We start from the raw sequence: 17,687 nt of genomic DNA, 5'->3' as shown, positions 1-17,687 counted from the left end.
AAATTGAGAATCTCTGTTGGAACACCTGAATACTTAATAAATGGATAAAATTAACATTAATAACGACTGTCTGTGACCGATCCACATCTTATCCAACGACAAACGAGTTCGACAGTCGTGTGTGATATATGCCTTAGGAAAGTTTCTCGAAGAAGGTAGATCGACAGTACCTTTGGAACTTTCTTGTCCAAATTGTCCCAGGAACGATCAGCCGGTATCTTTATTGGTAACAGTTCGATTTTTCGGCATGGACTCGGAGGAATACGGCAACGAATTGTCGAGAAACGAGGTAAAATCCTTCAACCCCTTGCTGACATGAGTCCGAAGTCAGAAGTATTCCTACTAGGAGACGTAACTTTATAGGATATTTTGAGAATTTTCGTTTGGGAAAACTATACTATATAGCATCTTGAAAGTTTCTGTACATATTCATTCATATTTAAAGTTTTAACATTTTTTTGGCAATTAGTACTGGTTATTAGTTAATGTATTTAAACTTTTTTTCGGTGTGTTTTCACTTTGCGACTCATAAATGAATTGAAAGTTGTAATATATTTACTTGATTTTAAATCAAGCGAAAAGTATATGTGTAAAGAATAATTGTGCGAATTTTCAATCTAACTAGAAAATTTGTTTTTAAGATATTAACGATTGAAATACTCTTTCGAGAAAAGCGCGTTTAAACTCGAGAGCAAGAATTAAACGAATAAACGTTTTAGATGATTAAACCAATCGATATATATTAGGTAAGAATTTGCTACTTTAAAAAGCATTTTTAAAAAAGAAAGGACTTATGAAATTATACTTATAATTATAATTATAATTATACTGAGTGAGTCACTTAACTCTGCCATCTTAAGTTGAAAAACTATGAAAGTTGAAATATGCCCTATGATCTCCATCTTATAAAATGGAATACTTGAAAACAAATTCTTTTTGTTTTTAGTCAGAAAATGATAGCACTAATGAAGAATGCGCTCATTCGCCTATATTGTTGGATCTAGATAAAAATTCTAAGCAACAGCAAGAAATTTTAAGTCAAGAAGAAAGCTCACCGTCTAAGATTCCCAACGTCGATCAATATTTGCAGAATCAATTAATAAGACATGGGTCAGGTATAATTTATATCAATATTTAAAAATAATAATTATCAAAAAATAATTAAAGAATAACAACAAAGTATTTATGTATAGAAAATACAAATATATCTCGACGACACTTTGTGAGAAGATCATGGCAGGATGAAAACTTCGAAGATCGTCAACAAAATAACGATCGAGTATTTGTGATAAGAGTTCCCGAACCGGAAGTGATAAACACTCATCCTCATTTAGAAATTCTTCATGAAACCAACATAAAATCGATCCAAAGAGAACCATCGCAAACTGAGAAAGGTGGAGAAAATAATAAACAACTAAAAATTTAGATATTACTACTATTAAATTAATTTTAGTTTTATTCTCAGATTACAAAAAATCAGCTTGCGATCGTGAACGGACAAGAATGCGTGACATGAATCGTGCTTTCGAACTTCTACGATCGAAGCTTCCGATTTGTAAACCACCCGGCAAAAAGCTTTCGAAGATCGAATCACTTAGGCATGCGATTACGTACATACGACACCTCCAAAGTCTTTTAGAACCACAATACAGTTACCCTCCAAGCGTATCTGAGAGGAGTTACTATGCTAATAGTGCACCAATTACTACAAATACTTCTTTGGATATGCAACATACACCTCGATGGGAATCGTTAGCTTATTGTCGTTACGATTATCACGCACCGTTCGTTAATCCCTCGCTGTCAACGTTATCTTCATCTATTCACCCTCGAGTACAACCGGAACAAAATGATCGACAATTTTTTTATGAAGCACGACATTAATACACTCGCAATGAAATTACCATTGATCTTCCTAAGATCTTTCAGGCAGAAATGACGTACGAATTCAATCTCTACAACAAGAAATGGATATTTGATTAAAAGTAATTAGTAAACCATAATTACCGTATTAAATACTTTATGTGCCCGGTATGAAGTTTGTAGTACGGTCTTTATAGGAGAGGGAATGAAATACGCTTATTTAATGCATCTCTACAGAAGACCTTTGCATAGATTATTGTATTAGCCCTAGAGTGCAAGCTCTCAGGACCATCTGGTTGGTCAGGACGAGACACCTCGGCTCTAGTCTGCAACATGAGCCATATGCTATACTTTGCTGCTTCTGTGAGTTCAACGAAAGTCGAAAATGGAGAAAAAGAGGTCCAAACAGCCATTTTGACCCACGTGGTAGTTCTAGTGTTAAATAACCCGGTTTCTCACTTGCAATGAGTAAACGACGATAATTAATATTTAATTAAACATTTAAATATTTTGGATTTCTATATTCTGGAGGATTTTTTAAGAATATTTAGAGAAGATTTTTATGAAGTGAAAGTAATCGTACCACCGCGCATCGCTGATAAATTAATCTTTTTCGAATAAATAATTTTTGGTAATTTTACGGAATTGAATAAGAAAAAAGAAGTTTTACATATTCCGGATTATTGAACTTGCTTTTACGTTTAGAGGATAGTACAGTAATTTATAAAATTTAATAAAGTAGTTTTTCCTTTTCTAATACTCCCTCTTTTAAAAGGTAGTAAAAGGAATTTATTCAATATGTATATTACAATTATGTAATTAATTACAAAATTCATATACATCAAAATCATTCTTACTTTTGAAAAATCACTGTATGTACTTACAGCAATATTATATGTTGTATAATATTTACGTTAATAGTTCATATATACTTTATACATTGTTAAATTAAAAACATTTTATATAAAGATCTTAAATTAAAACAGTTAAACAATTAAAATAATTTAATGAATTAAGTTTCATTAAATTAAGAAATACTAATCCCAATTATTTATTGCACAATCTGTGTTTTAAAATATGTACAATTGTAAATAAAAGTTATAAATAGATCAACTTGCATTATTGAGAAAATAATTCTTCCTCAGATTCTTCTTCAACAAAATTCAGACTACTTCTTGATTTCTTAGGACTACAACTTTCTTCTTCATTCTTATTCATTTTTTTTACATACTCATCTGCAGTATGTACTTCATTTTTTGCATAATCTTTACTGGTGGATGCCTTAGGAATTATTTTATCAGCAACAATATGATTTGTTTTTTCACTTTTTTGGATACTTTTTGGGCTATTATAATTAGGTAACTTTCTTTTACTAACTTTGATAAATGTGGAAATATCTTTCACAGTTTCATCTTCTTTCTCAGATTCTTCGTCTGTACATGCATCAAAAACTGATTCTTTAACATTTTCTTTCTTTTTTATAGCATCTTGTAATTCTTTAATTTTCTTTTTCTTTGAATTTAAAACTATTATAAACTTCTTATAAAGATCCTGTTCCATAGTAATTTTGATTTCTATTAATTTTTCCATCTTTGAATTTATTTCTTTATTTACATTTACTAATTTTTTATTTTCGTCTTCTAATGCTGTCATTTTATCTTGAATGTTTTGATAAAATTTTAGCAATTGTTGAAAACTTTCCCTTACTTGAAAATCTGAAATAACACACAATTCAATTCTTCCAAGAGTCCATACATTACTTTTCCATTCTAAAATTTTGTCTTGGAGGAAAAACTGAATTTTTGTATCTTTCCCACGAAGTATTTTCTTCGTCTCTTCGATATACTCATCAGATGATTTAGATAATTCATTAGAAAAATCATTTATATTTTTGGCGTTCATCTACAATGTAATTTGTTTGTTAATCATTTTCAATCAAAAAATAACAAAACTTATATATTTTTTAGGATTTACATTAATTAAATTCAAATTTTGAATTTCTTTGATTTGTGAACTAACCTCACCAGTTAACGGGGACATTGTTGAATTTAACAGCATTACCTTAAAATGTAAATTAAACCATTCTACGTGAAGTGTATAATATTTGTTATCAATTTGATTAAAAATTTTACATGCCGTTATTTTTGTCATTGCAATTATATGTAATTGTTATTAAGTAGGTTATGTCATTTAAAGCAAAAAATTGGTTGGAATATTAAAAAAATAAATAACATTTTGTTAATAAGTTGTATCACTGTAACGAGCGCTTCTAATAACCAATAATATCAATAACTACATGTTGTATTATCAAGTGAAGATAAAGCATATGAACAGCAAGGAAAATAAAACATATCAAGGAACAGAGATGTAAGTACATATATTTTGATTGTAAACTGACATTTAAGTTTTCTGTATTAAGCCGTGTAGACCGTGTGTAACGTGTGTAATAGTAGTTATTGGTTCTTTTATGTTCATATAGTTCTAGACTTAGATTAATGCTTGGAATCTTAAACGTCAAAATAGAATATGGACAAATAAAATGGTGAAATAATGTTTAAAATATTCATTTTATAAATTGAAAATATATGTATGAAATTTATTTTGAATTTCGTTTGACATAATTGAATAAAAAAATTGATTTATTATACAATTATAATATATAGTATAAAATATTATGAAACAAATTTTTGATATGAATTAATATATTCCAGAAAACAACAAGTAATATATTGTGAGATTTACTTAAATGTATATTCATAATTTTTATAATAAAAATCATGATTGAGATAACAGCAAAACTAATTAGAGGACCTGTATATTTTTCTGGCGAAGTTATAGAATGTTTGGTCACATTTAGTAATCCATTAAATCCAATTCATCAAATATCTCAAAGTCATAGGTAATATGTAATTTATTTATTTATATTAAAGAGCTAAATTTTTATACATAAATTATAATTAATTCTAGTGATATTTTTGAGAGTCTCGCATGGGCTAGTGCACAAGTTCATTGTCAATGTTCCACAAATAATAAAATTGTTTTCTCAGAGAAGCTGAACATGACAGCACAATTAGCAGCTATTAATGCAAGTAAGTCTATGGTATTTTAAAATAATTATTTCTAATTGTTGCATGAAGAAATATAGAATTTCTTTCTTTGATTTTAATTATTTTGAATGTAACTTTTTAATTCATTCAGTTTGTTTTTTATAATAAGTGTTTTGCAGATACAACCTTTGCACCATGGCAACAGGATAATGGTCATGTTGTTCTAAATACAAAGCCAAAAATTTTATTTTGTGATTTAAGATTATCTCCTGGTGAAAGTAAAACATGTGAGTATCTAATTGGAACTTGAACATATTATAGACCAAAAATATGATTAAAATTGTATAAATAAATTTTTGTTTAATGTTTAAATTTTGCAGATATTTATCGGGAGACAATTCCAAGTGATGCACCTCCATCTTATAGAGGACATGCAGTAAAGTATTCATATAAAATCACAATTGGAACACAACGAGTAAACACAGCTATAAAGCTACTTAGAGTTCCATTCAGAGTACTTTCTTTAAGTGGTAGTATATTATTTAATTTTATAATTTTAATAATTTGGCACTACTTCTACTAAATCAATGTAGAGAAATTGTGACTGAAGCTGTTGCTTTTATTTATGAATTTGTAGAATTGCCTGAAGTAACTGCTTGTAATGATAGTGTTGACTTGAGTCCAAATAATCCATTCATGGAAACACAACACAGAGATACTCCATTAGACGTTGCGCTACAAACTCTTCAGGTTTATTAGTTTCTTTTTACATCAAAATTTATATTTGTTATATAAATGCAGTATTAATTAATATTTTATTTTTACATTTAGAATTTAACAGCTAGACGCAGTCCAAATTTCTATAATATTACAAATGGACGTGGGCGCGTTGTGAGATTTTGTCTTTTTAAAAATTCGTATAAACTTGGAGAAGACATAGTTGGAACGTTTGATTTTTCGAATGCTACCGTTTCTTGTGCGCAAGTATCTGTTGCGTTGCAATCAGAGGAACATATTTCAGAGGAGTACAGACGAGGAAAGGCCTCAACACCAACTTTAGTCAGTTACAACAAACACCATGAAATGTGTATGGGTTTAAAATATTCCCATTTGGTATTACCCATACCATTACATGTAACACCAGATTTTACTACTGATTTAATGACACTAAAATGGAGACTACACTTCGAATTTGTTACGACTTCAAAATTAGTAGAAATGCCCAATAAAAGTACTGTTAACTGGCAAGGACCATTGATCTTGGATGTTGAAACGATGACATGGGATTTACCTGTTCATATTCATCCAACAACTACGCCGCCTAATACTGCACAACAAACTAGATATAATACAGTGATATAACAAATTGTGAAATTTTGTTATATTGGAAATTCAAAGAGGTTTATTATTTTTCATTAATAGTTATTAAACCATACATTTTCTTAATTATTAATATAACAATGTCGAAAAAATAATGTATATTAAAAAGCGTAAATAGATGAAATGCTTTATTTATGTAATATGAATTTATCAGAGCAAATCATTTTGATAACAAATAATTCATATATTTTAAATATTCTATTCACACAATAGTAAAGAATCTTATAAATGCATGTCTTTTTTGTATATCTATAAATCATTTATTTAACACTTAGCCAACTGCGCGCGTTACAGCGAGTTGCACATTTTCACCGCTTTCTGACAAGTCAACCTATACGATGTCCACCACACATTTTTCCAAGTATCGAGGACTAATATTCACTACTTAAAAAACAAAGAAGTCTAAAATTATTTAAGTGACTAATTATATTTTGCGATAATGATTTTATTTAACGATTTCACATAATGTTTATACAAAACATCAAATTAAAAGTATATAACAATTACCTTTTGTAGTTTATGCAAAAAATATAGGTAAAATTAAAAATATTAAAGATGACAAAAGATAAATAACACGATTTGAACGTGAAATTAAAAATTCATAATGCATTTTAATATTTTTTTATAGTGTGGCATCGTTCGATTATAACTTTATTTAGTCATAACTGATAGTGTAACTTTTTAATTAATTTTAACATCACTAAATTGGTGTATTTTATTGTATATTTATAAAAGCGGAAAAAGTGGTGCAATTAATTGGGAACAATTCCAGGTAAACAATAACTGATAATAACAACAAAAAAAAAGGAAAACGCGTTGCTAGAATTAAAAAGAGAGATCTCCCCGTTCGGTTACGCAGCGATGTTCTTCACAGTGTTATCATTCAGAAAATGAAAATTTTATTAATTGCACTTTGGATTTTAATGTGTTTAATAAAAGATATTCAACTTTTTTGTAAGCAATTAACCAATGTGATTATTGTCAATTAAAACTGACTTATTAATTTATTCTTATCAAGTTAATAAAATGGGGAGCAAGTAGATAATATCGTTTTATAAAAATCAATGACAAATTCATATATTAAATAGATATTTATTTCTCTTTAGGAATTCTTTAGTATACACGTACAATTGTAAGTACTTATTCGAGCTTATTACTAAAATATGACGTTTCGAGGGGACGATTATGTATCGGATACCGAGGGGTGGAAATTAACCCCACACAACCTTTTATTCGTGAATACTTTTCTGGGACAGTATTCTCAGCACAAATTTATCTTAACGCCTCACTTCTCTATGTACACGCAGTCAACCTATTCTAACGTATTGCGCTATTCAATCTTTCTTATTACTCTTGTTCTGCAAGGCATCTTCTTTAGCTCATTGCTACGGCTTCTGAATTTTCGAAACGGTTGGCCAATCAGTTGTGAGCGTGCAGCTAGCTGAACCTTTGAACGCGAAGGTGTCTCGCTTTAATATTGGCGAGAGGAGCGCCAAAATCCCCTCCCTTTGTCTAAAGAACTCATACATATTATTTGATAGTTCACACTCTCATATAACTAAATTTAAAGTACTCGACAACACGTGAAGCATACATAACCTTATTATTACTTGTATACATGCGAAAAAGAAGATGAAGAATCAACGAAAAACTTCAAAGAGGAAGCTAAATAACGTAAAAACTGCAAATAATGTTAAAGAAGGAGAAACGGATTCACCGAAACCTGCATTTGAAGAAGAATCGGTAACATTTCTTCCATCGATATGTTCTAACCTATAAGAAAACATAACCAAATTGCTTAAATTATTATTAAATATATGTACTTCGAAAATGTTATTTATTATTTATATTTCATGACACGAAAAATATTATTTAGGATTCAGGTACTGAAGATTTATTGTCTGCTGAAGTAAATAACAATGATGAAAGTTCAGATGATGAAATAAATGAAAATGAAGATATTCCTGTATCAGACACTGAACAAGATCCAATTGTCTTTAAATCTGATGATGAAGAAGATGAATTAAGCTTTCAGACAGATTCAGATGATCTTGGTCTTGATGAAGATTATTCTGAAAGTGAAGAAGAAAATATTTCTCTTGATGAAAGCGAAGATGAAAATTTGAAAAAAAGAAGTGAAAATTCTGAAACTCCCTCAACATCTAAAGATAATGAATTTGTAAAAATAAAAAAAGGTGGATCTTCTATGTTTAATATTAATAATAGGAATATATCTAATAAATTACAGATTAAGAAACAAAGCAAAACTCTTATAAATAAAATTAATAAATCAGACGAATCAAATACTGGTAAAGATATACAAAAAGGTAAGGTACAAAATAAAGAAAATTTAAAATTAGATTTAGAAAGATGTAAAGAAAGCAGTACTAAGAAGAATACAGAATCTAGTATACATAATGAAAATGCAAATCATGATAAGTTAGTAACAGATCAACAAGTAGATGAATATGAATATGATAGTTCTGATGAAGAAGATATTCGTAACACAGTTGGAAACATACCAATGAAGTGGTATGATGAATATGATCATATTGGTTATGATTGGGATGGTAAAAAAATTATAAAACCTGAAAAAGGTGACCAGTTAGACAATTTTTTGAAAAGAATGGAAGATCCTGATTTTTGGAGAACAATTAAGGATCCTCAGACTGGGCAAGATGTTGTATTAAGTGAAGCAGATATAGATTTGATTACGAGGATACAAAAACGAAAAATTCCGGACATAACTTTTGATGAATATGCTGTAAGTATTTTTCTAATTTATTAGTGATTCAGGAATTACATTTTTATGTTGTTATCTTACAGCCATGGGTAGAGTGGTTCACTTCAGAGGTGATGAAGACACCATTACGTAAATTTCCTGAACATAAACGTTCATTTTTACCATCTAAATCAGAAGCTAAAAAAGTATCAAAATTAGTTCATGCACTTAAGATGGGTTGGATAAAATCAACAGCGGAATTAAAGAAAGAAAGGGAGAAGAAAAGAAATGAACCACAATTTTACATGTTGTGGCAATCAGATGATCAAGCTGAAGAAATGCGTAGAATTCATAAACATATCCCACCGCCAAAAAGGCATTTACCTGGACATGCAGAAAGCTATAATCCTCCCCCAGAATACTTATTCGATAAAAAGGAACTAAAAGAATGGAATAAATTACAGACAACACCATGGAAACGAAAATTACACTTCATTCCACAAAAATATAACGCTCTCCGCGAAGTACCTGCCTATCCTAAATACGTTAAAGAAAGATTTCAAAGATGCCTAGATTTGTATTTGTGCCCTAGAGCATTGAAAATGAGATTAACAATAGAACCAGAAGCCTTAGTGCCTCAATTGCCAAGTCCAAAGGATCTACAACCTTTCCCTACAACAATGTCTATGGTATTTAAAGGTCACACAGATATGGTAAGAAGTATTACAGCAGAACCAATGGGACAATATATAGCTTCTGGTGGTGATGATATGAATTTAAAAAGTAAGTATATCTTCTATGAAATATTATACGTTATATTTAACAGTGTTCATTGTTTTACAGTATGGGAAATAGCAACAGGCAGGTGTATAAAAACAATACCATGTGGGGGGATAATTAGATCTGTGGCATGGTGTCCAAATCAATCTTTATCGCTTATAGCGGTAGCTGCAGATAAAAAGGTTCTATTAATAAATCCTAGTGTTGGAGATCATTTAATTACTAATAAAACAAATCAATTATTAGAAATAGTACCTCAAAGTGATGTTATAGGTATTGTAAAATATAGTTTCTATACAATACTTCATAAAAATACTTTATAGAAAAAGTATACTTGTATCTTTGTTGCAGTAAGTGAAAGAGTGAAAACTGCTGTTCAGTGGGAACAAGCAGAAGATGAATATTGGACTAAAGGAATTAGGGTAATTTTAAATCATTTCAAAACAGTAAAACAAGTAACTTGGCATGGTAAAGGTGATTATTTTGCCACTGTTATGCCAGATGGTCAAAACAGATCTGTCTTAATAAATCAATTATCAAAAAGAAGATCTCAATTACCTTTCACTAGGTCAAAAGGTTTAATACAGTGTGTCTTGTTTCATCCAATTAGACCCTATTTATTCGTAGCGGTAAGTAGAAAATAATATAAATTGAACGTAAAATTCTAAATATATAATTGTAATAAAATAATTGTAGACTCAACGAAATGTTCGAATATACGATTTAATAAAACAGGAAATGATTAAAAAATTGCTATCAAATTCACAATGGATATCATCAATGACAATACATCCAGGTAAGACTGGACATTATATGAATAATGTAAATACTTAAATCATTATTATTTCGTTTAATAATCGTACTTATATTTCCAGGAGGTGACAATATTTTAGTAGGCACATACGATCGCAAAATGCTTTGGTTTGATCTTGATTTAAGTACAAAACCTTATCAGACATTACGTTTACATGGTACAGGCGTTCGCAGTGTTGCATTTCATAAGCGATATCCACTTTTTGCATCTGGTGCTGATGACAGAGGTCTTATTGTTTCCCATGGAATGGTGTACAAGTAAGATAACTTGCATTTATATTTATTTGACCATTGTTCATTATGTACTATTTATTTTATAATGTATTTCAGTGATTTATTGCAAAACGCATTAATTGTACCACTTAAAAGATTATGCAATCATGAATCTTATAATGACTTTGGTATTTTGGACGTGATGTTTCACCCTATTCAACCATGGGTATTTTCTGCAGGTGCAGATTCAACAATACGAATGTATACTTGAGTTGTATATGTATTTATAGTTTTAGTTAACAAATAATGCAACGAAACAAATATTATGTTACATAACATAGAAATTTTTTTATGAACAATTATTTAGAACTATAAAAATTAGAATAAATTCTTTTCAAAATGTTTTATTTTGTGCGTGAATTTGAAACGTAACTTTTGTATTTTAATCCTTTACAAAAGGTAAATATATAGGAACGTTTGTATCGTAACAGGATAAAATACGATAGTATAATTACGACAAAAAGATCATGAAAGATTATACAATAAATATTCTATAATCAAAATAATAAAAAATTTATCTATTCTTATACATCAAAATTTATATGATTTATAAAGGCTTGATATCTAAATGTATCTTAAATTAAAAATCAGATAAATCTTTTAAATATATATAACGCACTTGCGAAAGATCTAAGACTAGTTTTTAAACGTATGTAGAAAGAAGTTTAAAAATTTTAAAAGAAAAGATCGTTTCCATTAGTAAAGTTATCAATAAATGAGTTCGAAATATACAAAAATTATAAGATGTAAAAAAGTTATGTGATCGAATACTTTATCAAGTTCGATTTTTTATGTAGAAAGTGATTTTCTGTTTAATAAACATCGAAATAGATCTTGAAATGTATATTACTGAAGTCTCTAGTTTACTGAAAGCAAACTTATTTAAAAATTATATTGCACATGACGATGATAATAATTTCGTTTGTAAATGAGTAAAGAATAATCTTTTTGACGTTTGATTTGCACAACAGAATTTCATATTAATTTTGTATTTATAATTTTTATATTTTTGATTAAATTACTAATGATTATTTAACATCCCGAATTCTGACTTATTATATAATCATAATTTACTAACAAATGTTAGGCTAATACGAAATATTCGATGATTCACAAATAAAGTGAATATATATGACATACAAAATATCCTAAAGGTGTATAAATTAAGTTTTTTACTATCACCTTTTACAATATAATCAACAAATTTAAAAATAATATGCACGTATTCATATACATACATACATACATACACATATGCGTACGTTTAAGAAGAGGGTGGTGAATGACCCAAACATTGCCATTCAGGCTCTCCACATTCGCAAATACGACCAGCGTGTCTGACTTGAAAAACTGTTACTATACCCCTGCTGTCGTCGAATCTACAAGTGATGTGTAAATCATGAATTAAGAAAGTATAAAATTGGCTACCCCATCGTTGTCTCAGATATACCGATCTAGGATCCTCGCGAAGTACATTTTCAATGGCTATTTTTTGGTCATTTATTTTAGTTCCTAAAATCTCGTTTAATTGAATCAAAGCACGATCGTTAAATACTACACATAGAGGTGTTCGAGGTCTCGATATCCACTCTGGAATTCTTATCTCCGAAGAAATATTAGCTGCCGATTCTCTGTTCTCAGCGTTTCCCGATTCAGAAGAGAATACTAAATGTGTGTCTCCACTGTCTGGTAAGCTATTGTTTGACATTGTTCTTATTACTTGATTCGGTAAATGTTGTGAAGGAGTAAGAATTTGTGGTTCTAATCCTTCTTCTCCATCAGGAGCTTCGCGCACCCCCATCCTTACAGGAGAATTATCAATTCTCGAATTTAACGATCGTCGATGAATTAAGTCTATATCTGTACCACAAATGGTATTTGGTCCATCAGCTCCATCTAAAAGTCTAGACCGAGAAGCATGTGTTTCTGTGTAATTAGATCCCACATTTCTTGATCCGTACGTTGGTTCGATATTAGTACGACCATTTACGTTAATATTTTGTAATCTATTATTTATATCTACTAAACTTTCTGGTTGTTCCACGTTAGACGAAAGTACATTATGTCCTATTATATTCAAACTTGTCCGCGGATCAGACAAGGTGTCGGAAAATGTATGAGCAGTTCTATGTATATCGGTTACATCTATGCTATGTTGTAGTGCGCTATTATTGTGCAAACTGATATCATTTAATTCAGAAAAATGTCTCATACTGGAATAACTTTCAAAGTTTGAATTTCTTTGGAACTCTTCAGCTTGTAACCTTAAAGCAATTTCTTCGTCTCTAGAAACATCTGTCTCTTGATTTACTTTGTTAATAACTTTTCTATAATAAGATTCCGAAAGTAAACTTCTTGTTTCATCTCCAAGACTAACATTAGTACTGAATGTGTCACATGTCTGATTTCTGGCAGTTTCTTCTATGCACTCAAATGCATCGTCTACATTAGATTCTTGCGATCTGTTACTTAATTTCTCAAAATATATAGGACTATCATACTGTGGTATATAAGGTTTTATATCTAGTACAGGTGATTGATCAACCATGTCTACACCTTCAAAATAAATTGTATGATTTTCTATTGTTGTAATTTTTACTAAACTCAAACCTATTGGACATGGACGGTGTGGAGAACGTGTAGAAAATACACCTGTCTTTGTACCATTTAATCTTGGTGGTGCAACTTTGGCACGAACATGTGTTGAATCATTCCTATGAAAGTAGAATAGAACCCTATTGAGAGAAAAATAATTTTGTATTAATTATTTAGGGATAAATAAAATAAAAAAAAATTGTTTACTATAAACTATTTGCTTATTAAATAGATTATCTTACCACATATGTGAGAAATCTTGTAATCCTTCAAGTGCATGATCAGGATTAGTAAATATTGAATTATATAATAGCAATTTTCCTGGTACTTTTCCACAGACTCCAGTTTGTCTAGGTGTACCACGTTTACTAGGAAACCAAGTAGATATTACTCCAATTGGTTTTAATTTTATGGTATCATCATCTGTACTAGTGCTAGGTTTCACATCATCTGGACCTATAACTTTTGCGTCAGACATAGATGGTCCATTTCTGAATGATTCCAAAAGACGCTTTATGCTGTCAACATCTTTTTCATGTATATATCGAAGACTCTTTATTTGTTGTCTGTGGAAATTACAATTAATACAATAAACTGTCACATATTAGTAAAAATAAAATTTTAATAAGGTATAAAATACAATATGAATTTAATAAATTTTTAACTTTAATAAAAATTGTAGTATTTTTAATTATATCGTTTATTTTACGTATGTGTAATAGTCATACACTCCATGTATACACGAACACATACATACACATAATTATATGTACACTACAAATATGTAAGTATGCAGGAAACAACATGTTTGAGTAGAACTTGTTGATATCTCTGAGTAATTCTTTAAACTCATAAAGGTAGGATGGGACAGAAGAATGCAAATAATACCTTAAATTATTAATTTCTTTTCTAGCTATATTTAACTGACCAAGCAAATATTTAGTGCTAAAATCTGAATTTTGACAAGCAGAATCCATAACTGCTCCTTCGAGCGAAATCGCCGGTCGAATTAGGTAGAATGAAACGAAATAGACATGAACCATGGATCAACTAAATGCAATAGTGAGACTACTGGTTCTAAAGCTTGATGTAGTTGATTAAGAAAAGAACGGATGTAGAGGAGACACACAGTGATGCATTTGCATTAAAAAATTGGACAAAATTATTTTTATACGTAAATCACGTTTAATTGATGCAGTTTATTATTTTGACACGAAATGGATAGAGGGCGCAACTCTGTTATATGAAAAAATATGCAAAATATACCTGCAGGTTATATAAATAGTCACGTTTACATTAAATATTTTATACTCAACTGTCTGATGTTCTCCTTAGAAATATAATAAAAAAATGAATATGATCAATCTGTTTATAATGACTTTAAATCAAGTAATATATTAAAGTTACTTTATTTACTAAAAAAATTATATATATACATTTTGTTGATAAGACTAAGAAAAATAATATTCAAATGAATATCATTAAGTATAAAATTTTAAACACTCTTGTATTATTATATACACAATAAACAAATTTTTTTATTTATTTTATTGCATAATATTAACTATAATTATTTTTGCCTGTATTTCATTATCAAATTTCTGTAAATCTTATAAAATATTTTTGATTAAAATATATAAAATTAACATTTTATTAATTGTCCTAAACTTAACGACCAATTTCTACATTTGGTGGTTTAATTCTGCCAAATAAAGAACTATATAATTCATCCTTTGCATGATCTGTCCATGTATCATTTATTGTAATAGGAGCCATAAAGTTTACTAACTTATTATGTACATTATAACGTATTCTTCTACCTTTAGTAGCTCTTGTATCTATTTTTCTTTTCATTTTTCGCCTCATATTCTGTAATTTTATCCATTGTTTACTAAGTTGTATAGGATCAGTGATATCAGATGATTTATATTCAATTAAATCTCTTAAAAGTTGATGATAGAAGTCATCATCATCGTAAATTTCAGAATCATGGTCTTGAATTCTTCTACCATCACTATCTTCTGTTACTTGTTCCTTACCAACAATTTTATATTCTGAACGTTTCAATCGACTTTTTTTAAGCAACTTTTCCTTATCATTTAGAGCGAATTCAATTTGTTTCAGAGTTGTTTCACTCATACCTTTATTTAATTTACCACTAGTTATCCTTGTTTTTTCATTCCATTTTTGTACAACAGAATTTCTATATTCTATATATGATTTGTGATTATCATTTAATATCTTTTCATAGTCTTTAAGTTTCAATTTTTTGCTAAATACATTCTTGTTAAAGTTTTCTTTATATTTGTCTGAAATTGTATCTTCATCTTCATTTTCATTCTCTGTATCCGAAAGAATTTCTTCATCCATTGGATCTTCTGTATTTGCTATTTCATCTGTGCTTTCTTCAGCTTTCCTTTTTTTATTAGACATAGATAAATTTTTTGTTTCAGGGTACTGTTTTAAAAAGAAAGTTTGTAACTGTAACATATTATTCAATAATATTTTCAACTTATTTTTTACTTCATTAGCTGTTTTTGTGTATTCTGCATCCATTTTAAAATTTTGATAAACATCATGCTGAGGCATTTGATTACTCGTAATTAAACATTTTTGTAATTTTATTCTTATTTCTAACAAATTTTCCCAAAGCTTTAATTGATTTCTAACACAACTACCTTTTTCTATATCTGCTCTTATATTTATCTGTGATATTGTCTTGATATCTGTCCCCTGTTTTGTAAAAAGAATATCCTTACTATCTTCATTTTCAGAATCATTTTCTAAATTCATTTTACTATCATAACTCATTTCCTCATTCGAATCATCATTTTCATTATCCTCCATATTGCTATCATCATCTTCTATATCTTCTTCGTTATTACTGTTGTTGATATCATCACTTTCTCCCTCCATACTATTCATTTCTTCATCTTCACTTTCTGATGTGCTTTGATCTTCATCATCATCATCCTCATATATATCTTTTCTTGAAACTTTTTTACCTTTATACCTATAGTAGAGAAATAATGATCCCATTAAATAATTCTATAATAAAATTGAAGTAAAATTTCATACCTTTCGTCCACTTGATCCAAGAGATCCACATTTCGTTTACGTATCTCCGAAATTTGGAAATTACTATCTGAATTATCACTTTCATCATAACGATCAACTAATTTTGCTTTCGTGTCTTCCGCTTCATCGTCCGAATTAAAAGTTGCTGGTGTTGTAGTAACTAATGAATTCACTTTGTCTGCTAAGGTTTTCTTCTGTGCTTTTAAAGCCATTGCTTCGGTCAAACAAATATGAATTAATTCAACTATAAATGATGAATTTTACCACGTGCACCTTTCTATACGGGTTGATGAACCTATAATAACATAACCTATAATTGTTATATCATCGATTATAAAATTTCATTGAAGTCTGTATACAATATATTTATATTTTATTTTTAGTAATTGTTAATTAATAGCAAACTGATAATATTATCCGAACTCATGTACATACTACTATGTACTATACATATGTACTGCACGCATGAACAATGAATAACATTTCCAAGATTATACTACTACCTATATTGTATTCATAGAGATATAAGAATAGAGTGCGCGACGAAGTCATGTCAAATCATGTCATATGTTACAGTGAAAGTATATGCTATATACGAATAGAAAGAAAACGTTGCATATAAGCCCGTTCTATCCTTGTTTGATCAGACGTGCATACTTACGCCGTTCTTTTATCAGTGTTACGCTTCATATTTACTGTACGAATGTGCATGCTTATTAGACAAGGACACAAAAGACCTCTATGAAACGTTCCCTTTCTATTTCAATACCGTTTTTTCAGTTCCCTCACGTACTATATCTTTACACTCGATCACACGATATATCTCTATAACTGTATTCAGTAGCAGACTGTATCACAAGTCGTATAGTAGTATGTACAACTGTACTAAACTGTATTATACAGTACTCTAGTATTCGATACTGAGAAATGGATATATCATTAGTAACAGTGACAAATATGAAGATGCTCAAGAATATAGAATTCGAAAGCTATATATTTTTGGAAATTTACGATAATACAAAGTAACTACTTTCATATGTATTTATTAACTTACATAAATCATATGATAATGTATAGATTGCTTTAAAAATACAATACATTGAATAAAAAAGGTTCATTGTATATTTACAAATTTT

General features: G+C 29.2%; 6 protein-coding genes across 15 annotated transcripts; 3 read left to right on the top strand and 3 right to left on the bottom strand.

Moving 5' to 3' along the window:
• Positions 1-79: 79 nt before the first annotated feature.
• Positions 80-2,878, top strand: LOC122570953 (achaete-scute complex protein T8). 2 transcript variants are annotated; one of them, XM_043734019.1, is made up of 4 exons: positions 80-289; positions 947-1,115; positions 1,194-1,394; positions 1,466-2,878. In XM_043734019.1, the coding sequence occupies exons 1-4, from the start codon at positions 248-250 to the stop codon at positions 1,882-1,884; spliced, it is 831 nt and encodes a 276-aa protein (XP_043589954.1). In that variant the 5' UTR covers positions 80-247; the 3' UTR covers positions 1,885-2,878. The 2 variants fall into 2 exon arrangements, with proteins under 2 accessions (XP_043589954.1, XP_043589953.1); XM_043734018.1 differs by having other exon boundaries at positions 1,454-2,878.
• Positions 2,879-2,890: 12 nt separating this feature from the next.
• Positions 2,891-4,030, bottom strand: LOC122570952 (DNA repair protein XRCC4-like). Its single transcript, XM_043734017.1, has 2 exons — positions 3,883-4,030; positions 2,891-3,765 (listed from the first exon to the last, which is right to left on the bottom strand). Exons 1-2 carry the CDS (start codon positions 4,012-4,014, stop codon positions 2,983-2,985), a joined length of 915 nt encoding a protein of 304 aa, XP_043589952.1. The 5' UTR covers positions 4,015-4,030; the 3' UTR covers positions 2,891-2,982.
• Positions 4,031-4,099: 69 nt separating this feature from the next.
• On the top strand, positions 4,100-6,400 carry LOC122570950 (RAB6A-GEF complex partner protein 2). 3 transcript variants are annotated; one of them, XM_043734013.1, is made up of 7 exons: positions 4,100-4,230; positions 4,575-4,762; positions 4,831-4,952; positions 5,090-5,197; positions 5,291-5,440; positions 5,548-5,660; positions 5,742-6,400. In XM_043734013.1, exons 2-7 carry the CDS (start codon positions 4,641-4,643, stop codon positions 6,270-6,272), a joined length of 1,146 nt encoding a protein of 381 aa, XP_043589948.1. In that variant the 5' UTR covers positions 4,100-4,230; positions 4,575-4,640; the 3' UTR covers positions 6,273-6,400. The 3 variants fall into 3 exon arrangements, with proteins under 3 accessions (XP_043589948.1, XP_043589947.1, XP_043589949.1); XM_043734012.1 differs by lacking the exon at positions 4,100-4,230 and adding an exon at positions 4,259-4,405; XM_043734014.1 differs by lacking the exon at positions 4,100-4,230 and having other exon boundaries at positions 4,743-4,762; positions 5,080-5,197.
• Positions 6,401-7,783: 1,383 nt separating this feature from the next.
• Positions 7,784-11,220, top strand: LOC122570947 (ribosome biogenesis protein BOP1 homolog). The gene is made up of 8 exons (XM_043734007.1): positions 7,784-8,033; positions 8,167-9,054; positions 9,117-9,795; positions 9,856-10,065; positions 10,144-10,421; positions 10,489-10,588; positions 10,668-10,863; positions 10,936-11,220. Exons 1-8 carry the CDS (start codon positions 7,923-7,925, stop codon positions 11,087-11,089), a joined length of 2,616 nt encoding a protein of 871 aa, XP_043589942.1. The 5' UTR covers positions 7,784-7,922; the 3' UTR covers positions 11,090-11,220.
• LOC122570948 lies at positions 11,207-14,868 on the bottom strand. The gene is made up of 3 exons (XM_043734008.1): positions 14,362-14,868; positions 13,716-14,039; positions 11,207-13,613 (listed from the first exon to the last, which is right to left on the bottom strand). Exons 1-3 carry the CDS (start codon positions 14,514-14,516, stop codon positions 12,143-12,145), a joined length of 1,950 nt encoding a protein of 649 aa, XP_043589943.1. The 5' UTR covers positions 14,517-14,868; the 3' UTR covers positions 11,207-12,142.
• A 140-nt stretch (positions 14,869-15,008) lies between these two features.
• LOC122570943 (protein AATF) lies at positions 15,009-17,630 on the bottom strand. Of its 7 annotated transcripts, none has more exons than XM_043734002.1 (3): positions 17,321-17,630; positions 16,552-16,846; positions 15,009-16,486 (listed from the first exon to the last, which is right to left on the bottom strand). In XM_043734002.1, exons 2-3 carry the CDS (start codon positions 16,761-16,763, stop codon positions 15,142-15,144), a joined length of 1,557 nt encoding a protein of 518 aa, XP_043589937.1. In that variant the 5' UTR covers positions 16,764-16,846; positions 17,321-17,630; the 3' UTR covers positions 15,009-15,141. The 7 variants fall into 7 exon arrangements, with proteins under 7 accessions (XP_043589937.1, XP_043589931.1, XP_043589934.1 ...); XM_043733996.1 differs by having other exon boundaries at positions 17,213-17,372; XM_043733999.1 differs by having other exon boundaries at positions 16,552-16,861; positions 17,213-17,344.
• Positions 17,631-17,687: the final 57 nt, after the last annotated feature.

This window comes from Bombus pyrosoma, linkage group LG9, assembly GCF_014825855.1.
Source record: "Bombus pyrosoma isolate SC7728 linkage group LG9, ASM1482585v1, whole genome shotgun sequence".
Lineage (NCBI taxonomy): Eukaryota > Metazoa > Arthropoda > Insecta > Hymenoptera > Apidae > Bombus > Bombus pyrosoma.
The sequence above is the reverse complement of the archived record's forward strand: the minus strand, read 5'-3'. Positions and strand labels throughout refer to the sequence as shown.